Source organism: Hypomesus nipponensis, chromosome 6 (genome assembly GCF_054491055.1).
Source record: "Hypomesus nipponensis isolate SF chromosome 6, ASM5449105v1, whole genome shotgun sequence".
In the NCBI taxonomy this organism is placed as follows: domain Eukaryota; kingdom Metazoa; phylum Chordata; class Actinopteri; order Osmeriformes; family Osmeridae; genus Hypomesus; species Hypomesus nipponensis.
In genome coordinates, this window is record NC_140366.1 from 1,883,728 (window position 1) to 1,908,722 (window position 24,995).

At 41.0% G+C, this 24,995-nt stretch overlaps 1 protein-coding gene across 4 annotated transcripts in view; it reads left to right on the top strand.

Moving 5' to 3' along the window:
- Positions 1-24,995, top strand: part of LOC146286369 (macoilin) — a 44,607-nt gene that overhangs the window by 18,100 nt on the left and 1,512 nt on the right. For all 4 annotated transcript variants that reach the window (XM_084699707.1, XM_084699709.1, XM_084699708.1 and 1 more), the window contains 6 exons: positions 5,879-6,232; positions 21,764-21,887; positions 22,028-22,186; positions 22,431-22,601; positions 22,995-23,121; positions 24,768-24,942. In XM_084699707.1, the coding sequence (XP_084555833.1) occupies positions 5,879-6,232; positions 21,764-21,887; positions 22,028-22,186; positions 22,431-22,601; positions 22,995-23,121; positions 24,768-24,942 (1,110 nt within the window). The remainder of the gene's footprint in view (positions 1-5,878; positions 6,233-21,763; positions 21,888-22,027; positions 22,187-22,430; positions 22,602-22,994; positions 23,122-24,767; positions 24,943-24,995) is intronic.

Sequence of the window (24,995 nt, forward strand, 5' to 3'; positions counted from 1 at the left end):
ATGCAGTTCCTACAAAATAACGTGATGAACGTTATTGAGTCATCCAGAGTTGCTGTAGCTAGCTACATGCTATGGTAGCGTTTGACAGTTTTGGTTTAGCTCAACAGCCTGCTAAACATGGCCGTCCTTCTCAACCATTCAAGTACTAGTGCCGTCCATGCTAATCAAGGACGGCACTCTGAACCGCATCGCCGTCCATGCTACTATGCTCCCTTTATCGTTGGACGTCCCTGCTAATCCATCCCCGTCCATGATCTATGCTCCCCTTAGTGACGGACGTCCCTGTTAATCAGGGACGGCACTCTGAACAGCATCGCCGACATCCATCCATGCAAAGATCAGGCAGCCAAACTCCCCCTAGCAAGGCCGTCCATATCGATAGTATGAACTTGCAGAGCCGGAGACCCCGGAGAACCGGGGGGCTGCAGTTTCAGGACCGCAGTTCTAGGACCCTGGCAGCGCCACCTAGCGAAATGAAAGGCAGTGTCACAAGATCGCAACAATATATTTGAATGGTTTGCGAGGCAAGAAACAAGGAAAACTCCGGCATATGTGATAATGTTTGATGACACAATTATATAGAAAGGTATAATATTTGAAAATATTTTCTAATAATATAGAAAGGTATAATATTTGAAAACGTTCGAATAATAATAAATCCAATAATAAATATTGGATGATTAAAGCAATTAAAATCACATACAATTTGAAACAAATGTACATATTTCATAAATGTCAAGATCCAGTGTACTTCGATAAAATGAAGTAAGCAAATTGAGGAAGATAAAATAGTTTAAAGAAAATGTGGAAAATATATAAATGTGATAAAATGAAGTAGGCCTAAGCAAATTAAGGAAGCTAAAATAGCCGAAAGAAAAGGAGGAAAATATATCAATGTGTACAGATGTGTGATGCCTGGAGTGGCCTTAAAGGTTTTCTGGGACTAAAGAGAACCAATGTACACCCTGCAACATGAGCCTTAAGGACTGTGGGACCTTTGCAGATACTCTGAACTCGTTCTAGAGTTGCTTTGATGGGCTTCACTTCGCCAAAGAGCCAAAGTCAACCAAGCATTATGTTCTGATAACATCAGTGATGACAAGCTCCTGGAGACCTGTTATAAACAACTGGCCCTGTCCTCTGTGAACTGTTCAACTGGTCCTTGGAGGAACACACAGTTATAGCTCTTTGGAAGACCTCTGCCTTGTTCCAAAGAAGAGCAGACCCAGACCTCCCAATTACTTCCAACATGTAGCTCTTACATCAGTGGTGATGAAGAGTTTTAAATGGCTGATACTTTTGTAACTACAAGAGACAATCCAGAACCTGGCAGATCAACTCCAGTTTGCCTACATGAAGTGTTGAAGTCCCGATGATGCTGCCCTTACATTCATGCATCATGCACTCCCATCTGGAAAAACTAAAAGCTAGGGATGAAGATTTTAACTAATTTCACTATTCGAATAGTATCCGAAATAATTTTTGAATATCCGGATAATCTATTTTGTTAATGTGGTTCCGTTATGTAATTAGCCTGACGTGACGCAAAGCACACAGTAAACACATGAACCACCACACATTCTGGCAATAATTGAGACTGTTAAGATATTAGATTAAATAAGGGTTGAATAAAGAAAACTAATGAAAGATCAATTTATTAACATGACGAAAAGACAATGAACTTAAAAAAACGCTGTGTCTTCAGACGTAGGCTCTTAATCTGGCGGAGAAGCGATTAGCCTATTATTATGTGAAATAAAAAGTAGGCTACATTGGACTAAATTAAACACATTGGGTAGGCGAATCCTCCCAACGAAAGTCACACATGGAGAACTATTGCATATAAACTTGGATATTAACTTGGAACCGGAATCCTATAGGATACGGTGCGCCACCACACAATGCAAACATAAACAGCCAATTACGCTAGCTCTACATGGCTACTGGTAAGAAAATAAAGAAGCCACAACTGCATTAGCCATATGCATTTTTATTCAGGAGAATTAGCATGTAAACATGCTCAGGGGAGAGGCGAGTACGGAGTCGATTTACGAGCAGGCCGGCGTAGAAAAGACTGCAGGACCTGAGGTTGCTGCGAGGTATTGCTTAGCCAGGACACTATGCTTCTTGTAGTGCCAAATGAAATGAAAGGAGACTTGCAGCAGAACACAGGCGTAGCCTACCTTTTTTGATGGTTTTCATCATTTTCTAACGTCACAACTATTAGAATTCACAACACGACGAGACAGTTTTTCAATATTTTTTTTTTTGAATTAAACTACGCTCATAAGTATTCAAAAAAAGTATTCGAATACTAACTTACTTTAGGATATCCGGATATTCGATTAACCACGCCCATCCCTACTAAAAGCACATGCTAGGCTTGTGTTTGTGGAATATCTCTAGTGCCTTTAACAGAATGTAACCACATCTGTTGGGAATACAACTACTTAAAATGAGTAAATCATTGATTCATACTGCAGATAATTAAATTCCACACACACACAGGGTTCTGTCAAAATATTTATGCAATGTACGTATTCTGTGATTCGTTTTATTATTTTATTGTATGCTCTATTATACATAAATATCAATTTATTATCTGAGGAAATACAAGTTTAACTCTAATCTGTTATACTTTAATTTATTTAATATCATCATTAAAAAAAAACATTTTCTTTGAGTGCTGTGGGATGGTTGTGCTGCGGAGGATCCACCGCTTGATCCTCTAAGGTGTATGGGCTGCATGAGAATGCTTCCTTTGGTGTGGATGGGCATGCCAGATGATGTTTTGTATTGGACGGACATGACTCAAAACATTGACCACATCAGTGGATCAGATCATCTTTCATATACCTGTAAATACTGCACATGCCTGTGCATGCTACATTTTGTATGTTCTGACATCGCAAAGTTCTGAAAAAGTGAAGTTACATTCTATAATATTTGCTATGGCTTTTGCAGTCACTCAATCTCAACCACAAATGTATAATGTTATAGAGGCAAGACGCAAGGTTGACTCTCAGGGAAGATTCAAGATATACATGTTAAACAATGACATTCACCCCTCCATATCACTCCATCCCCTCCATATCAATCCACCAAGACCTCCATATTGACCTCCATACAACTTCATCCTTCAATGAGAGATAGAAGCAAGAAAAACAAATATAAAATAACATTATGGATATTTGACTTTTCCTGACCTTTCAATATTCAAACCCCATATTGTGAAGTATACTCAGTATACTCAGGCCGTAGCCTATATGATGGCCTACAAAAATTATATGGTTAATTTTTAAGACAGTAGGCTGCAGATTTGGTTTAGCTGACAGATCGAATCCACTTGCTTTTAACCTATCATTTTTTTGAAGTTGTATTAATGTGCTGGCTTTATCTTAAGACATCTACAGTGGTTGGGCCTGCCAAAATCGCCAAAATTGTTTCAATAAAACAAAACAAATAGTCTAAAAGTTCATATTTCATAAAATTATCATAAGTGAACAGATAATTGTACCAGAATTGTTTTGAACGTTTAACTAGCTAACTTAAATATGTTGAACAATACTTGATTTACATAAGCTACGTCGCGCTACTGTTTAATTAAACAAATAAACAGAGTAAGAATTTACAGTTCGTTTTTAAGGAAGCTATGTGTGTAGAGCTAGCTAGCTAGTGCTATAACTACTGAATGTTAGCTCTAGCTAATCAAGTAGTTTGTTTGACGTTGAAAACCACTCCAGTGTCTTAAAATGATTTCAACAGCAAAGTTGAAGTTAGCTAGCTAGCGTTGTCCAATTCAAGACACCAGAATTGTTTTATACATAACTATACGCGATTCACATTAGCTACTTACACTCTGAATCTAGTCCATCTAGTTCTGAGCTGTGATCCTACAATATTCACTACTGCAGGAAAATATCATCTTGTTCTGGTCTATGTTTATCCCATTCGCTACGTGGCGCTGTCGGATAAAACGAGGATCCTAGAACTGCGGTCCTGAAACTGCAGCTCTCCGGGGTCTCCGGCTCTGCAGGTACCCCCTACTCGTCCATATGGCCGTCCATGACGCGAAAGAAGATTTAGCTGCCTCTCCATGACTACCGCATATTACCATCAATTAACTGGCTGTGAATATCAGCGATACATCGAATAGTGTCCCTTAACCGACCCACTGGATCAGAACGTTATTTATTTTAGGCTATAATTTATTTTTGATCTGAAATTGATAGCCTACACCTAAGGTAGAGCTAGAGCTAATCTATCCCAATGTCTACCACTATTTCAAATAGTAGCTAAATTAGCCTACCAAATAGTATTTGTTAGAGTGCGTTTACTGTCAGTAAAGAGGTTATTGGAGCCTTTAAAAGTCTGATGCCTACAACTATTTTTTTTAATGGGAGTCAACAAACAATGTACATATTTACAGACAGAGACGGATTAAAAAGACCTATACCAGCTATACCTGCATAGGCCTACTAAATGCAACGGTCGGGGAGGTGTGCAGCGGGTTGGCTAGTTATATCTGCTGGTTACTTGTTGAATAGTTGCCGTGAAATTGTAGTAATTAATAAACACATCGATAAATGTTCAATATGATCTGCTGTTTTTACATCACCCACCTGTAATTTCTGAACCCAATGTATGGTCGAGGGTTAAAAATCAGGTGGATATGAGAGTTAGTGTTAAGGAATGTGTAGCTCGGTCGTGGAGAATAATACAAGGTTAAATATCGGACCAGGTTACTTGTAGTTTAATGTAAGTAATGATGCAATCACAAGATACACAATGAAAACAACACACCAGGATGTTCGTAGTCTAATACAATGAATCAGATGATACAACAGCCGTCTCACAGAAACTCAGAATAGTCTCAGAATAGAACAAACAAAGGCCCTTTGTTGAGAAAGTGGTCGTGACAGAGATCAGAGAGAGTTCTGCCCAAACCAAGTTCTGTCTCCCTGTCCTCGTGAGACGGATCTTGTACCCCCCAGAGAGGGAGTGCCTTTGATGGGTGATTGGTCAGAAGACCATAGGGCGGGGATGTGATAGTCCAATTAAATGTCCAGGGTGTTGGGGTGGCACAAGGTGGGCAGTCCAAGGATCTGATGATGTTCGGAGAGGGAGGGGGGCGAAGAAGACCCACAGGTCTACTCAGGGAGACGGGGGCAGACAAGACCCACAGGTCTGAGGTAATCCAAGGGAAGGGAGTAGATCGCCCCAAGCTTTCCTCCTGTCTGACCTTGGCATGTTTGTATAACCGATGTAAGTCGGTTGGCATGCAAACCACCTTTTTAAAGCACTAACCCAGATAGCAAACTTCATTGAAAATACGCTGAATCAACATTCCGCTTTCAACGCTAATTTCATTGAACCAACGTCAGACTATGTTGACCCATCATCATTTTTCACCCTTATTTAATATTAAAACAACGATGAAAAACCTACTAGATTCTAACGGTATTTCCACCAATATTAGGCTGCTATTGAAACGTTGAAAGATCAGCCCAGACTGTTTACTCCTATTGATATTTGGACAACAATTGGATTATCAATGAACAATAGCGGATATCCTATGCAGAATTATTTTTCTAGTTATTAATATAAGATCTGTAAATCTTCACTGTGTGTGATTAATATCTTTTTTTAAATTAAGATTTAGAATAATATTTATAACCACCGACTTAGGTTAGCCAGCAACATGCAGGAAACTGCATGCAACTGTAGGCTATACTTGACGCAAATGGCAAATAAACTAGAATTTAGATCATTTAGTGATATTGCACTTGCCTAAAGCATCATGTGTTGACATTTATATTATTCTAACAGATGTTAAGACTGTTATTATGGTTCGTATAATTTTTTTAATTTTTTGCAGACTCAAAGTGGAGGCCCAAACCTGAGTCCACCCAATATCAATGTCAAAACGACACAGTGACCACTGATGAAAGACACACAGTGGACTGCCTTCAAATTCACAGCGAAAGCCACGGAGCGCACAAAAGTGTGGAGACCAGGCCAGGTGACTTAAATCATCCATCACCGTCATCCAAAATCAGCTGCAGTGAGTCAAGAGAACCCACTTCAGAAGCAGCAGAAGGAGCAGAGACCTTTGTAAACACCAAAAATCTACCTCAGGACGAGCAGGGCAGCAAAGCGCCCTGGCCCTCTAAGAGCTCTCCGCCCAAAGCGCGTTGGACCCCTGCTAACACGTCTGCAGGGCCAGTGTTTGGTAAGTTACTTCAAAAAAGTAATTAATTACAAATTACTTGTAATTGTACAAATTACAATTAATTGTATTTAAAATACTTTTATGATTACTCTGTCTGAAAAGTAATTTAATTAGTCAATAAGTAATGTAATGCATTACGTCTTACAATCCCTATAAACCTTGACTTAATAGACAACCGAAAGGAAACTTTCAATAATTAAATACAAGTCAAACTTGGAATAGTTTAGCCTTTTAGCTTTTTAAAACATAGCCTACCAATACTTATAAACTATATTATTACATTACTATAAACTAATTATATTACTATAAACATTTTAGTAACACATGTAACCTTTCATCTTTAGTTACCAAACAATATGTGCATAACACAAAAGCTTAACTTGAAGTTAAGGACATCACAGGATTCTACAGTATGCAGCGGTAGCATCTCTTCCTGCAGTCTAGTTTGCAAAAATTGTTTTAAGCTCACCTTCAGACACTTTCTGCACTGGCGATGTAAAATCAAGTTTTGCCTGCTTAACAGGTGTTGCTGAGGTGTTATCTGTTGATGCCAAAGTAAATTCTTGTCTGTGCAAACTTTCATGGCCCTTTCTAATTCTTACGAACATGGATCACTCAAATGTTCGTTGATGCTGCCTTGTGAGGTGCTTCAGTATGTTACTTGTGCTAGCCGCAGCCGCATATAGTTTTTTCTCCCCAGGACATAGCTTGCACTAACATTAATGTTCTTGTCAACCTGTGACAAAAAGGTAAAGTCAGAGCTACTTGCTTCGGCCCAGTTCGAAATCTTCCACTTCAAACCGCTAGATGCAGTTTTAATGCAGCAAAATCTCACGTCTCCCGTGCAACTGCACTACAGCTAACGATTTTAAAGAGGCAGCGTTCACTTTTACCGTAAGACCATACATTTAGATTTTAATTGTTGGAATGCTGCTTCAGCATTCCAAGTATTGTTCTTTGAATCTTTATTGTTGGAATGCTGCTTCAACATTCCAAGTATTGTTCTTTGAATCTTTATTCAGCATCTTCTTCTTCTTCTATTTCTTCCATGTTACCTTTCAGCGCCTTCAAATCTTCAGCTATTAAAACCGTTCAGCTATCAAAAAGTTCAGCAGTTTCAGGCCATGGGTGCTATGACTTTTCAGCTTTGTACCTCTTATGCTTGAATTAATATAAATCAATATTCATAATATTTTATCCTGGTTTTCTAATGGAGTTTTCTTTCAAATCTTCTCAAACTTCTTAAAACTTCTTCAACTTCCAAATCCTTCTTCTTCCCCAATCTTTCAGCTAGAGCCACCATTTAAACTTTAAAATGTTGACAAAACCCTAAACTATTTTTAGGGTTCAACTTTTGAACCCTGAACTTTTGAACCCTTTTGAATTTTTGTTCAACTTTTTTCAATATCACTGATTATGTTTCATGACTTTTTCAAACCGTTTCTGAGATTTACATGGGTGTGTAGGAGAAAGCCTAGAGTGCAGACTTTTACGTTTTACGTTTACACATAGCTGGGTATTTACAGAAACGAATATTTCTGCCCCTCCGTTTTCAAAAATAACATTGTACACACAAGTACGTTTTCAAAAATGTTTCTGTTTCCATGAACCCGCATATACGCCCCTGAGCGCCTCATAACTATGCCAAACCTGTAGGCAGCAGTGTAATGTGAAGGATAAAGCCATGCGAACATATCAGAAATTTCAAAATCAACAACTACGAATAATACGATCGACTTCCTTTACCTTTCAGGCGTGAGGTTCATTTGTTTGAATGATTCACAAATGCGATGCACAAATGTATTTCCTCATTCAGAAATGTAGCGCAATTCACAAATAAATGACCCCATGACGCTGGTTGTGTTCGACTTCATGCAGCATCGGCGGTGCCGACAGCCGGCTGCGTTGAAGCTGAGAAAGCCATTGGCTGCTTCAAGTCAGCCGGGGCTGCAGGAGGCTGCAGGCGACGCCGGCGCTGCATGAAGTCGAACACACCTTTTACTATAAACAGGACGCTAACATGACGTGATTAATCACGTCATGTTAGCCAAGGGTTGCCAACCGTCCCAATTTGTCCTGGACATCCCGATTTATGGGCGATATTAATTTGTCCCGTCCAGGACAGATCCAGTCCCGTTTTCCAATCACAGCCTCGCCGGCCGGTATTCATATTCAGTGAACTGTGAACAGGTGTGTTTGTAAGAAGGGAGCGCTAGTGTATGGAAATATTAACACGAAGGGCCTTGCATCACATTTGCAGACGACCATCAGAAGCTGAAAGCACTCCTGGCCTCGGCGATTTACCTGACTGAATTTGGTGAATGATGGTTTCAATCATTTGTATATTTTCTGGTATATCTAAGTTAAGTTACCCAGGAGCTCTGTCGACAGACTCAAGGCCGATTTATACTTCTGCGTCTCCGTTAACGGACAGACCGACGCAAGGAGTCGGACGGATTGGTTGAATTTATACTACTCCGACTGCTCTGCGTGCTGAAAGCAATTCACCGCTGGAACAGTAGATAGCGCTGCACTGCAATGCTCGCTAGGTTATCGAAAAGTCGGAGCAAATTTACAAATTAGCCGCTTCATCAATAAAATAAGCACATTCTTAGCAACTACACTGCCCATTTCTCGTCACATTTTAATTCAGATGCTGATTTACATGTACTGTTTAGCTGAAATATGAATTGTAAAAACTTACAACAATGGCGGTCAAAGGATTCTGTTCTCTTGTTGGTCACGGCAACCCCGCCCCCGCCCCTGACGTAAGCTGTTCTTAATACGGACCAATCACAGCCAAGGGGTATCCTTAAAAAGACGCACGGACAGACGGATAGTCAGGAAAATCAGGAGGTACACGCAGAGCTCTGCAAGGGCTCTGCGAGGACACGCAGAGGACGTTTCTTGACGGAGAGGGCGTTCCCCGTGTGCGTGTGCGTAAAAACGCAGAAGTATAAATCAGCCTTAAGTCTTTTGGATTCCACAGACAACTGTCTACGACCAGCACAAAATTAGCTATCTATTGATCCAAGAACGAAGCATGGAGAGTGAAAATTGTGTCAATGCTGGCAAACTAGAAATATGTTTTCAATCTGAAGCTCCGCTCCACTCTAACCGTGAGTGTCCACTACAGCGGCGCGTACGCTCCCACAATGCCCTACACGAGCGTCAACGCCCGTTTCATTGAAAATGAAACGGGCGTTGACGCTGAGCGGAGTGTTGCAAGTTGGATTTTCTCAACTTTATGTAAATGAGGAGCTTGAAAACGCTGGCGTTGGCCAATCTGGTTGGTTTTGTTGTTTCTTGTAATGTAGCAACTAGCAACTGTTCGTCATGGTAAACATTTCTAGGTTTGACAATTTCAAGATGGAAGAGCAACTCATCGTATGTGTGTCTACGCACTCAGTCTTGTTTTATACGCCTCTGTGCGATTAAAGAGACGTTAACAAAAAATGTATACCTGGCGCAGGGTTGCCGAGATTGACGGTGTCCCTGGTGTGTTAAATTCAGTCTCGACACTTTAGCTAACTACAGTACGTAACCTAGCTCTAACTTTCTTCTGTGCTAGCTGCATACTGTACTAGTTTAGCTACAGTAGTCTAGTTTACCCGGCACGCGATTGACATTCAACGTTGAAATGCTGGTCACTCGCTAGCCATACGGTAAATGTGTAGTGGCCATAACCTAGGGAATGTTACTGGAACAATGTTTGAAGTGCTGTACTGTAGCCTTTAGCCTAGTTGACAAGATCATGCAACATCAAGTCAGCGTATCTGATTCCTTGCATCATGCAGTGTAAAAGCTGTATTTTGATCGAGACAGGAGCACCTACAGTATATTTATATCAATAATGATCGATATTATAAGTACATGAAACCAAGTCTGCACACTTGTCCATGACACCGTTTTACACAAACTACAACAGTGACCTTAGAAAACTACAACTCTGTATCACTTCTCTGTATCTAACACGCCCCCGAGCGTGGAGCACTGTGGGAAGGCAAGCGGTGCAGAGTGTTAAAAAACGCTGTAGTGGACACGCACCGATACGGTGCGTTCACACTGCAGCGGGGTGGGCAGAGCGGGGCGTCGGCTTCCAATTCATTTTCAATGAAACCAGGCATTGACGCCCGCGTAGGGCATTGTGGGAAGGCAAGCGGGGCGGCGAAAGTTGGATTTTCTCAACTTTATGTAAATGAGGAGTGTGAAAATGCCAGCGATGGCCAATTAGGTTGGTTTCTTGTAACGTAGCAACTGTTGGTCATGGTAAACATTTCTAGGTTTGACAATTTCAAGATGGGAGAGCAACTCATCGTATGTGTGTCTTCATACCCAGTATTGTATGATACGTATATGTTCGATTACAGAGACGTAAACAAAAAAAATGATGCCTGGCGCAGGGTTGCTGAGGTTGTCGGCATCCCTGGTGTGTTATATTTTGTACTTTAATTCAGTTTCTTCACATTACGTAACTTTCTTCTGTGCTAGCTGCATAGTCTAGCTAGCTCACCCGGCACACGATTGACATTCAACGCTGAAATGCTGGCTGGCAGCCACTCGCTATCCATACAGTGAATGTGTAGTGGCAAGTCATAATCGAGCGATTGATTTGCAGAGATTTCAAGTAATATGATAAAAGGTTACACATGTCAACGTTTATGTCTGATGCATTTTTTTTTCCAGACGGAACAAGACCCGTTCCATAGAGTGCCGGTGGCATTTAATCTTTTACTCGGCCTAAAAAAAGTGTGGAAAAAGATAACCTATTGTGTGCTGTAGATAACATTATGTCAGATCTAGAATGCGTAACTGATTTTTGCTTAATGTGTGTAAAAGTTGTATTTTGTCTGCACATTTGCCATGACACTATACAAACTACAACAGTGATTTAAGAGAATCACAGCTCTGAAGTAATCTGTCTGACACGCCCCCGAGCGTGGTGCACTGTGGGAAGGCCAGCGGTGCAGAGCGGTAAAAAAGTCTGCAGTGTGAACGCCCCGTAAGCGATTGAGGCCCCGTTTACACGGAAGAAAAACGCATATATTTTCATGAGGTTTGGCCTTTCATTTACATGAAAACTGAGGTTTTATCACAGAAAACGATCATTTCTAAAAACTTCGGCCAAAGTGGAGATTTCTGAAAACTTTTTGTGTTTGCGTTGTGTTTTTGTGTTTGCGTGTGCACTACCTTAAACTAGGGATGGGACGTATGGCACTGACGCATTGATGCTTGTGTCGCAAACCAAATACGCACAGTTTCGAAAAAGTGGTTTGGAGCTTGTGTCAAACGATGATGCTACGTGATTGATGACGTTCAACGCTTCAGACGTCACAAACTGGTTCAATGTTGTGGCGCACTTCTAAACCTGATTCACAATACATATCACAAATGTAAGGAATGAGACAGCTATATAAGCAGAGTGGTCGTGTCGGCTACCACTCTGTATCAGCAGTCATTTAATACTTCCATACATTTAAGCATTGTACCGCCCTTATACTGTTTGCAGAACATTACAAAGTGTGGTGTAGACCAGCAGGCCTACATCACAGTAAAACATTTATTGTATGAAAATTACAAAGTTCTCAAATACACATTTATGGTTTTAATGAATGAACACAAAAATTAGACCATCACGTAGCCTTACAAAAATGAACGACATTGAATAACGAGGCGATGTAGCCCTCGCAGAGCTCTGCGTGTACCTCCTGATTTTCCTGACTATCCGACTGTCCGTGATACGAGACTAGATACGCTGACTAGATGTTGCATGATCTTGTCAACTAGGCTAAAGGCTACAGTACAGCACTTCAAACATTGTTCCAGTAACATTCCCTAGGTTATGGCCACTACACATTTACCGTATGGCTAGCAAGTGACCAGCATTTCAACGTTGAATGTCAATCGTGTGCCGGGTAAACTAGACTACTGTAGCTAAACTAGTACAGTATGCAGCTAGCACAGAAGAAAGTTAGAGCTAGGTTACGTACTGTAGTTAGCTAAAGTGTCGAGACTGAATTTAACACACCAGGGACACTGTCAATCTCTGCAACCCTGCGCCAGGTATACATTTTTTGTTAACGTCTCTTTAATCGCACAGAGGCGTATAAAACAAGACTGAGTGCGTAGACACACATACGATGAGTTGCTCTTCCATCTTGAAATTGTCAAACCTAGAAATGTTTACCATGACGAACAGTTGCTAGTTGCTACATTACAAGAAACAAGAAACCAACCAGATTGGCCAACGCTAGCGTTTTCAAGCTCCTCATTTACATAAAGTTGAGAAAATCCAACTTGCAACACTGAATGAAACCGGGCGTTGACGCTCGTGTAGGGCATTGTGGGAGCGTACGCGCCGCTGTATTGGACACTCACGGTTAGAGTGGAGCGGAGCTTCAGATTGAAAACATATTTCTAGTTTGCCAGCATTGCCACAATTTTCACTCTCCATGCTTCGTTTTTGGATCAATAGATAGCTAATTTTGTGCTGGTCGTAAACAGTTGTCTGTGGAATCCAAAAGACTTAAGGCTGATTTATACTTCTGCGTTTTTACGCACACGCACACGGGGAACGCCCTCTCCGTCAAGAAACGTCCTCTGCGTGTCCTCGCAGAGCCCTTGCAGAGCTCTGCGTGTACCTCCTGATTTTCCTGACTATCTGTCTGTCCGTGCGTCTTTTTACGGATACCCCTTGGCTGTGATTGGTCCGTATTAAGAACAGCTTACGTCAGGGGCGGGGGCGGGGTTGCCGTGACCAACAAGAGAACAGAATCCTTTGACCGCCATTGTTGTAAGTTTTTACAATTCATATTTCAGCTAAACAGTACATGTAAATCAGCATCTGAATTAAAATGTGACGAGAAATGGGCAGTGTAGTTGCTAAGAATGTGCTTATTTTATTGATGAAGCGGCTAATTTGTAAATTTGCTCCGACTTTTCGATAACCTAGCGAGCATTGCAGTGCAGCGCCATCTACTGTTCAGAATCAGAATTGGTGTTTATTCGCCATGAAAGTTTACACAAACAAGGAATTTACTTTGGCAGGAGAGCCTACCTAGGCAGCCATTAGCAGCGCCAATTAGAAAGGTTACAAAGCATAACATGAGGAGAGAAAAAGGCAGCCCCCAGACAATGCTCCTACAGGAGTACAGTGTGGGAACAGGCAAAAACCTCAGCACATAAGCCCACAAACATTTACAACATAACATTACAAAACTTTCAATGGGAAGGAGGGGGGGGGGGGGTAGACCAACAGCATCTGGACCTGCAGCCATGATAGGCGCTGGACACAGACCCGCCAGCCACCCAGGGAAACAAGCAGTCGAAGGCGTTGGATGGGGGTGGGGTGGTGGTGGTATCTGTAGTAGGTGAAAGTTAGTGTGTGAGTAGGTCTGTGTTGGCGCCCTCGACCTAGGCCACAATCAGTCCGAGTCTCCCTATGCAGATTGTGTTGGCAAGGAGACGTCCTTGGTCATGACCCGGGTAGAGACCAAGCCACAGATGATGGTCGGGGAGTGGGAAGGGAAGAGCAAGATAGTCTCGCTTCAGCGCTCTCCAGGGGAGTTGTTTTCCAGCAACGGCCTTGGCCAAGGCCTGTGCTGGTTACGGGGCCAAAAGTAGATAAGATTGATGTAGTTGTTTAGACGAGTAGACGCGACTCAATTTTCACGTCCACCCTTCAGGAAGGCCTCCAACTCCTCGAACCTCCTTTGCTGAGCCGCAAACTTATCCCTGTTGTAATCCATATTCCGCTGTAAGTTCACAGTCAGTGCTCCAACGGCTCTGCCCACCGTATCAATCAGGTCGGGCAGCCTAAGGGGGCTTTTGATGGCTGCAGCCGTTTCCTTGACTTTTCGATATACAAGCCAACCGCCTATTCCAAACAGCAGAAAGCCTGTAATCACGGTTCCGAATATAAAGATGTCTTCAACATCCTCAACGGAAAGTGCCGCTAGACACACGACTCGCCAATTGTCCCACGCGTCCATCGTGTAGCCAGCTGCGAACGTCCCGTCAGGACATTTGGGTTCCCCCGAACCCGAGCTTCTCTTCGAGAAGATGGTGTCAATTGCATTGAGAGACCAGCTAACTAATTCCATGCTTCTAGTTTCGGAGAGTGATGGTGAGAGAGTATCTTGAGACATACAAGACAAGACAAGACAGAGCGAAGCAGGGAAGGTCAGGGAGGGGAGGAGAGAAAAATGCAACCGCCTTCGTCGAGAGCCAAGTAGAAGAAAAAAGCGGTGAATAGCTTTCAGCACGCAGAGCCGTCGGAGTAGTATAAATGCAACCAATCCGTCCGACTCCGTGCGTGCGTGTATCCGTAAACGGAGAATAGGAAGTATAAATCGGCCTTTACACAATTGTTCAAAGCCCCACGAAAGCGAGACAAAGTCTAACTCTCGCCCCATAGAGTCAAATACAAATCTGGTGATAAATTCGTCCGAAAAGGCAAAAACAACCTAATTTAGAAACTGCCGGTAGAGTCGTGTTTCTGACCGCACAGACATATAAAGGACATCTCTGGTTCTTGGGTCTCTGAAAATATCTTTATTTTTTGGATTGGACGTAGTTTTGCGTCTAGGTTAACAGACATCCCAACTTGCAGAGACTAATTTCCCCCCCCTCCCGCCCCCCGGGGATGCAATCCGCACGCATGATGCGTAATCAGGACGCCATTGCACAGTCTCGCGCTGGCTCTAAATACAAAATCCCCGAAATCCGGGAGATTGTATAGCATTGCGGGTGTCCGGGAGCCGCTATTGAAATGCGGGAGACCCCGGAACTTCCGGGAGACTTGGGATGTCTGGGTTAACTTGTTTGAGGTGTGGATTCTAGCTAAATTTCTGGTATTCTCTGCCCTCAGCTCATTAGCAGCCATAGCTGCACCATCACCGTGGCAACCACACAAACACGCGCCAGTCTCTTACAGAGGTGATTGGTATTAGGTGATTAGTGGAGACACAAGACAAGCATTCAGTCAACTCGTCTCATTAAAAGACTAAGAGCACTTCCGGGAAGATGGCGGAGAGAGTAGACGCATAGTTATCTAGCTCTCCAGAGTCGGTAAAATATTCCCACTATTCAGACATAACTCGACAAATAAAACTAGAGTATGAGTGGGACAAGAAAGAAAAGAAGTCAGAGAAACAACAGACAGCAAAAAAAAACAGAAGAGCAATCTGCAATCTCCGAATACGAGGTTAGCGAACAAGAGGCTAGCGAACACGAAGAAGAGACAGTCGAGAAAATGGACAGCGCAGAGACGCTAAGAGTCGGCCTTGCTACTATCAGCAAGGACATCAAGGAACTCAAACAAGAACTACGCCATGAGCTGACCACATTTAAAGACGAGCTGAAGAGAGAGATGAAGGAGGAAATCACCAACCTCCGGCAAGAAATAGACCGTCAGCTAAAGGAGAACAACACCGAGCTAAAGGCACAACAGGTGAACATCAGCGAGGCTCAGGAGCGAATTGGAGAAATCGAAGAGTGGAAAATGGAGGCCAGTGCCGCGCTGTCGGAGCTGATGGGTCATACACGCCGAATGCAAGATAAAATAACCGATCTCGAGGGGAGATCAAGGAGAAACAACATCAGAATATTTGGGCTACCAGAAGACACGGAGGGGAGCTCGGCAGCCATATACTTGGAGCAGCTTCTAAAAACCGAACTTGAGCTCCCGGAGGGGACCAACCTCCAGATCCAGCGAACCCACCGAGCCCTAGCCCAGAAACCGACCCCGAACGCTGCGCCCAGGTCAATTATTGCCAACTTTCTACAGTTCGAGACGAAGGAAATGATTTTGAAGAAAGCCTGGCAGAAAAAGCTAAAAGTAGGAGGCAAACAAGTATTCTTTGATCATGACTACCCTACAGAAACTGTTCAGAAACGAAAGGCATACGCGGGCATTAAAAAAGTACTGAGGGAGAAAGGAATTCGTTTCCAGACGCCGCTCGCCAAAATCAGAATACACTGGAACAACGGGGTGAAGATATATGACAGTGCCACTGAAGCGGCGCGGGACATGAAGGAAAGAGGCTACACTGCGGACGTGCCAGGCGGAGACACCGGAGCCGTGGCCGAGGGAAGGATGCGAGGAGCGGCAGAGTGGCAGCGAGTGAGAGGGAAAGACCGGGGACCCGACCCGGCGCAACGAGCAAGAGACAAGCTACACAACTATCAGTGGAAACCCTAATAAGTTCTGTTTAAAAAAGGGGACAGGAAAGAATCAAAACAACAGACTGGAATAAAAAGACTAATTAATAAACGCTGTATGGAACTAAGTGGATAAACAAACTAAAAGAAAAAAGACTGACAGAAGAATAAATCCACAGTGTGAGTATCTGAACATTTTCGGACTTCTTTAATTTGCATAACATATTAAGAACCGACTGGGAGAGGTCGAGGCATTTGAGTTGGACATGTGTAGACGCTGTGGTACCCCACAAGTTGGGCGCGTATATAGGTCTAGGGAGGGGCCCTTATTAGAGATGAGGATATCCCCTTCACCCACCAACGGGGACGCGGGGAGGAGTAAAAGAATACTCCATGTTTGGAAGTCCGGGAGGTATTTGGTTTGTGTTCAGTTATTATATGTTCATGTTTATGTAGTTTGTAACGGTTTGGGAGAATATTTTCAGAGAGCAGTAAATGACTAATAACATCAAAATAATGTCGCTGAATGTAAATGGGTTAAATGTACCGATGAAAAGAGAAAGGGTGATGAGAAAATTGAAAAAGGAGAAAGCACAAATTATATTCCTACAAGAGACACATCTGTCTAGATTAGAACATGAAAAACTGAAAAGATACGGCTACAGGAGCTTATACTACAGTACATATAAAGAGGGACGCAGGAGGGGAGTTGCAACATTAATACCAAACACAACACAATTTAATTACGAAAAGGAAATCAAAGACAAAGAAGGAAGGTATATAATAGTAAAAGGAAGAATAGAAAATGAACCAATCACACTGGTAAATGTATATGCACCCCCAGAAAGTGACAAATACTTTTTCAAGTCCCTTTTCGACGTCATAGCAGTAGAAACAGAAGGAATCCTTATTTGTGGGGGCGATTTAAACGTAGTCATGAATCACAATATGGATACAACAAGTCTCAAGAGAACGAAAATGCCTTTAACAAGATTTGTCAATATGTCACTAGAAGAGATGGGGATGACTGATATATGGCGAAGTCTGCACCCTTTGGAAAAAGACTTTACGCACTATTCAGCTGCACATAAAGTTCATTCAAGGATAGACTATTTTCTACTGAATACAGGGGATAAACACAGAGTGACGGAATGTGAAATAGGAGGGGCAGACGTGTCTGACCATAATCCACTCTATTTAAAAATATGTTTAAGTAACAGGAAACGAAATACTGTATGGAGATTGAATGTAGGAATATTGAACAATGAACAACGAAAAGAGAAGGTAAAAGCAGAAATAAAAAGGTACATAGAGGAAAATAACAATGGAGCAGTAGACCCAACAATATTATGGGATGCCATGAAGGTGTTGATAAGGGGGAAATTGATAGCGGAAACTGCACATGCAAAACGAATTCAATTGGAGTCATATAGAACGCATACTGTGAAACTGAGGGAATTAGAACAGGGATATCAAAGAACAGAAGATTCAAAGGTATATCAACAAATCAAGGAAGTAAAAAAGAAGATAAATGACATATTATTAGACGAGGTTGAAAAAAGGAACAAATTCTTTAAACAAAATTATTACGAAGCAGGTTCAAAGGCGACTAAATTGCTGGCGAAACGTATACGTAAACAACAAGCACTTAGTAGTATACATAAAATCAGAGATCCACATACAAGTGAATTAACAGATAAACCGGAGGATATAGAGAACATTTTTTGTGGATACTACAAGGAACTATATACACAACCCACATCTGAATGTGAGGAGGAAAGGGAGCTATTTTTAAATTCTTTGGATTTACCATCAATTGGTAGTATACAAAATGAGACATTAACAACCAATATTACTATAGAAGAAGTGAAAGATGCAATAAAGACACTAAAAAATAATAAATCCCCAGGTAGTGACGGATACCCAGCAGAGTGGTATAGGATGTTCGGGGAAGTGCTGACGCCACTACTTTTGGATTCTTTTAATTGGACTCTTCATAACAATAAAATACCTCCATCATGGGCTGAAGCCATTATAACCATTATACCAAAACCAGGAAGGGACAAGGAACACTGTCAGAGCTATAGACCAATCTCACTATTAAATGTAGATTACAAAATATATACAACAATTATCTCCAAACGATTGAATACTTTTATAACAGAACTGATAGATGAAGATCAAACAGGATTCATTAAAGGACGTCAAACACATGATAACATTAGAAGGGCCTTGCATATTGTAGATCAAGCACAAAAGAAAAAACAAAGTACTATATTAGTAAGTATTGATGCAGAAAAGGCATTCGATTTGGTAAATTGGGAATTCTTATATAAAGTATTAGAACGATTTGGATTCAATAGTAAATCAATACAGTGCATAAAGACATTATACCACCAGCCCACTGCTAGAATCAAAATAAATGGAAACCTTACTGACAAATTTAGTATACAGAGATCAACTCGACAAGGCTGTTGTTTATCACCCACTCTTTTTGCGCTTTTTATCGAACCTTTGGCACGAGCGGTATGCCAAAATGAAGAGCTTCACGGAGTTATAGTAAATGGCAAGGAACATAAAATAGGACTTTTTGCGGATGACGTCGTAGCCTTCCTCGAACAACCAAATAAATCACTACCTGTATTGATGAAACTGCTGGAAATGTACGGACACCTTTCGGGATATAAAGTAAATGTTTCAAAAACACAAATTTTAACACTTAACTACACCCCACCAAAGGAGATTCAGGAAGCATTCCACTTAAATTGGAACCTAAAGAAAATTAAATATCTGGGAATTACCATCACAAAAGGACTATCTAAACTTTATAAAGCCAATTATGATAAGATAAATCAGGAGATACAAAAAGACACGGAAAGATGGTCTACTTTACCACTAGATCTTAACTCAAGAATTGAGATTATCAAAATGAATGTACAACCAAGACTTCTTTATTTATTCCAGTCCCTACCAGTAGAAGTCCCCCAAACCCAATTTGTGACCTGGGACAGGATAATATCTCGGTTTATTTGGGGAGGCAAAAAACCAAGGGTTAGGTACGAAACTCTCCAGTTACCAAAAGATAAAGGAGGTATGGGTCTCCCAAAACTGAAAGAGTACTTCTACGCGGCCCAATTTAGACATATTATATGCTGGTGTATGCCAGATTACACGGCTAAGTGGAAAGACATGGAAATAGAATTTGTAAAATATCCCATCCAGAGCCTTATTGGAGATCAAGACATATACAAAAGGATAAAAAACAATATAGATTCAATTACAACATTTACTCTTGAACTATGGTTTAGAGTTATTAAAAATTATAAGATAAAGAAAGAAACAACAGTTCTTAGATGGGTAGCATTTGACAGTAATTTTAAACCAGCTGAATATGATAAAGGATTCAAGCAGTGGGTAGACAAGGGAGTCACGGCATGGTGTACTTTAGAGAAGGATGGGGCACTGGAGAGTTTCCAAAACGTGAAAGATAAATATAGCTTGGATAAACAGGAATTCTACAGGTACCTACAACTAAGAGATTATTATGAAAAAGAAATCGAGATAGACCCCTCCACAGAAGTGAATGGTGTGATCCAAATTATAATGAATACATACAAAGGAAAGAAAATAAAAATCATATCTGCTTTATATCAAGCATTGACAAAAACTAAACATTCAACTAAATACATAAAGGAAAAATGGGAATCAGAGTTTAGTATGAAAATTTCGGATGATGATTGGCAAGACATGTGGAAAACACATCAGACGACCACTAATTCGCGGATATGGAGGGAGTTCTCTTGGAAAAATCTGATCCGTTTTTTTATCACGCCCAAGGTCAAGAGCAAATATAATAACACAAATGTATCATGTTGGAGAGAGTGTGGAGTAAAGGATGCTGCAGACCACTCACACATATTTTGGAAATGTAATAAAGTATTTAAGTTTTGGGGAATTCTACATGAAACCGTACAAAATATATTAGGTTATGATATTCCAATGAGCTATATGGTACTATACCTTTGTAATTTCAATTTTACCAAAGAGAGTATAAGAGTGAGAGATAAATATTTGATTAAAATACTACTGATAGCTAGTAAGAAGGCTATAACTAGAAAATGGGGTAAAGTGGAGCCTCCTTGTAAGAAAGAATGGGTAGACATAGTAGAAGAAATCTATGTAATGGAGAAACTGACACACCGCCTAAGACTACAACAAGCACAGCTTGAAGAAAAGTGGGAGAAATGGACAATATTCAGAACCAAAACCGGCGACGAGGAATATGGACAGAAACAAATTACTTAGATGAAGACATGAAGAGAAAAGAAGTACTGCGAGAAATGTAACTCCCAAGCCAAATTTTTCTGTTTGGTTCCTGTTTTGTTTTTTGTTTATCGTATTATTTTTGATTGTGAACTGTGAATTTTGAAATAAAAATTTAAGTGAAAAAAAAAAAAAGACTAAGAGCACCACAACACAACTGCTACCACTACCGATACTGTTATATCTTATACCACACTACAACTACTAATTCTGCAGATACTGCTAATATCTCTTTCACTAACTATGCTAATGGTACTGTTTTGTTCTACTAGGCCACTGACTGCGTTCACTTGACCATGAAAAACCCGATAGCAATTGTCGGTTTATGCCAATAATACCCGTTTACATGTGTAATTAGTTATGCGATTACTCAAACACGTCTAACGCTACATGATTATTTTTGTGAATTGTTGTATGCTCCACGGACAAAACTTGCACCATCATCCTTCTGCAACAAAGTGTCGCCGTGTATTCCTATCAGCCCTACTGTACTGCTGTATGTTTCATTCAATCAAAACATTTAATCCTACTAAGAAAGCCGAAACGCACTCAATGATAGGCTACATCTGCTACATCTGCTATATTACTATCCCAACTATAATTTCAGCTGTTAAAACTATATTCTTGTTACAACTAGCTAGCCTACTTCTTCTTCTGTTTAACAGTTCAACTTTCAACTTCTCACGCATTGTAGGCTATTTAAGTTCTTAGCTTTGTTTATGCAGTTCAGCTTCCACACTCCCACGTGTGAATCATAATTTTTTTTAATTACTTTCAGCTTGCGGGTATTTTCTCATTTCTGTATTTTCAGCCATTAAAAATAATAATTTCAGACTTCAGCATTCCAACGCATTTGCAGCAGGAAATGCATGTTCTAGTTCAATATTGATTTATACAGAACTGTTTGACTAATTTACAGTATGTAACGCAAGTACATTACAAGTAACTGTAATTAAATTACCTAAAAATGAACAGTAATCCCTTACTTTACTTTTTCAGTGGATAATTTAATTACAGTAAGGCGTTGTTAAACCCAACACTGTGCAGGGCCCACAGGCAAGGGAGACAAGAAGCAGAGGCACAACTCCTCCAAAACAGTCAGCCCCGTTCGGGACATAACTGACAAGAATGTCAACACCAACCACAATCCCCACCTTGAGCAGATCACCAAGTAGGTTACTGTAGAGCTTACATTAACTTATATTGGCTAAATGCCACTGATCTGTAAATGTGCTTCTTTCTTTAATCTCCTTTTTGTCATTTCTCTATCTCTCTATTTCTCATTTTATGTGTCTCTCTCTCTCTTTGTAGACTGGAGCAAGAGTTCAGAAGGTTGAAGGCAGAGCTGCAGGCCAGCAGGCAGAATGAGCAGGAGCTACGCAGCCACGTCTGCAACCTGACCAACAGTGAGAGGAGCCTGAGGCCAGAGGTGTCTCTTCTCAGACAGTCTAATGACCTGCTCCAGAGCAAGTGAGTGTCCTGCCTGCTGGTTACTAGTGGTACTGGTGTTTTTGCTTGTAAAATCCGTCATGATTATCATGCGTCTAGTTCTAGTTTCTCCTGTCAAGACAGACAACTTATTTTTTCAAAGTTGTATATTATTACTTTCAAAACCCATTGGAAAAATGCATCATTCAGGCACAGTTGTCCCAAGGGTATGCTCTGCATATGCTATGCAACAAATGCTTAGACTAGCTTGTAATGTGTGCATTAGGATTCTGTGTGTGACCAAGACCAAGCAGAGAGACAAACAGACCAGTGCAGTGCTGGAGAAGAAGACCAGAGCTGAGACAGAGGCTAGGCTTGCTGTTGAGAAAATTATTGCTGAACTTCAGGCTCAAAAACTGGAGGAGGCAGCTAACTGTGCCCGTAACATGACAAACAGGTACAGTAGCAGTCTCATTCTACTTCTATTGTTTGTTTCATGTAAAATTGTACATCACAACACTCAGTATTGTTCTGATGTGTGACTTGCTAATATTGATCAAAACTTAATACAATACTTAGACGAGAAATCTAATTTCACAATTTGATAAATGTATGCTTTTAAGTCACAATCCACAGTTTTAGTAATTTACAGTTTGGTCAGGTGGTGCTGTTTCAATAGCTGTTAATTATGACCAGGCAACCATACTCTAGGTTTACTGTAAATTCTGTAGAGACATATGTTTCAGTGAAGATGAATTACCTGCAATGTTGTTTTTTCTGTGTGACCTACCCACCTTGACTTTAAAGAAGTTCCCTCTACTCAAAAGCTTTTCTCCATCTTCTACACCAGGCAGGAACACGCAGAGAGCCTAATGTTAAGGAAAAAAGCTAAAGATCTAGAGACAGAATACAAACAACTACAACTGGAGTTTCAAGGGAAAGAGGGTCGTGTAGTAGCTCTAGAGCAAGAAGTGGAGGTATTTTTTATATACTTTATACAGTGGATTATTTGATAATGTTCGTGTTTGAATTTGTGACAGTGTTGTGTGGACCTTTTGTGCGATGCTTGTTGAAGTGGTACCTCATTGTCTGCAGTTTGAGAGATGCAGTAATATAAATGTGAGAATTTTTGTTTGTCACCAATTTTAGAATGCTGTTTGTGGAATTGAATTCTGAGTAAGGGAATGCCTCTCATGGCTGTGATTTAGAATATTTGAATTTTTGTGTCATGTCAAGGCACCCTGAAGGTGGCACTTTCAGGGTTCCCACACATCCTGGAAAACAATTGTACAATTTTCCAGTCATGTAAAACACATGTAAAATTTGAGGAAAGGAAAAACATCTTGGAAAATCTTGTGAACATTCTCCTGTTTTACTTTTTTTCTGAGAATGAACCACAAGGCTATCAGAGTTCCCTAAAAAAGTTAACATTACCACTTGAAAGGGCTGAGTTATGTTCAGGATCATGCTAACGTTCAAATGGTAGTAAATGGACAAGAGTATTTTGAATAGGCTACTCTTTGTTATGGAAACGTTGTGAACACATCCCACAAGTCACGTCCCATGGTAGCACAATGGATCAATCTGTCATAGTTTCTAAGCATGTAATAGATGATTAGATACGTTACAGCCATTGACTGCACATCTTTTAAATCCGACTTCCACAGAGAAGAACACAAGGGTATGGCGCAATTCCTCTCTGTCACACTAGCTAGGCCTCACTGGAAAAGTCTTGAAAAAGTCCTGGAAAGCGATCTTTAGAAAAGTGTGGACCCTGACTTTGTCGTTGCATCTGTCTGTATAGAATGCAGATTGTTTTTGTTTTTCATTAAGTATGAGGTATTGCAAAATTTAATGTCTTTGTTATCCTCTTTCACTGTGGTGATGTTTACCCCATAATGCATGCAGAATCAGAAGCCAAGCCTTTCATAAAACAGTGAACGTCTTTCACACAAGTACTTTTCAGTTTTAATGAGGAGAAAAATACACTTCCCTCTACCACCTTGTTGTCCATTAACATTGTGAGACAGCTGGATTTGTGAGATAACGACCATGTGAAAATCCATCTTGCCAACCTCCAATTCATCTGTTTGTGCCCAAACCACAGTGGTGAACGACCTATCAACATACTAGCACCTGCAAGTGTTGTTGAAGTTAGCTTGTAATACAGATGATACATCCAAGTATTTTGTGAAAATGCCAGCCCTTTTCCAAGCAGTTTCCAAGGGCAACTTCCCAGATGGTTGTGTCACGTGTCTTGCTGAGTGAGGTTAATTGTCCATCCTCAAAGATAATTCATTTGTATTTTTATGAAAGTCTCCCTGACTGAAACACAGAATGCCCCCTGAGAAAGTTTTAATAATGTGGTCATTGTTTTTTGAATGGCTGGCTTACCACTAATCCACCATCACTGTTGAAAAATGTTTTGTGGCGCTTTGGTTCCTAAATTAGATCAATTCAAACAATTCAATTTTAGTTACTAAAGTTAGTTCAGTTATGTTTGACATAAATACAGTAGAAGTTTGGGGAACCAAAGCGCAACCTCTGAGGCATTGATCTCTCCTCTGTCAGTTGTCTGTTATCTATGGCTGGTATCAGTTTCTTCTCTCTGTCCTGGTCTCAGGCGATGGGAAGGTTCCGCTGTCTGGAGCAGGAGACCGAGGTGTTGCTGTCTGCCCTCGCCGCCCTGCAAGAGAAGGCTCAGCACCTGGAGTACAACTTGAGCGCTGAGACTCGCATCAAACTGGACTTGTTCTCAGCTCTAGGAGATGCGCGCAGGCAGCTAGAGATAGTACAAGGTCCCCAGTCCTCTCACCCATTTTTTTTACTGTTAATTTAGTGTTCCGTATGA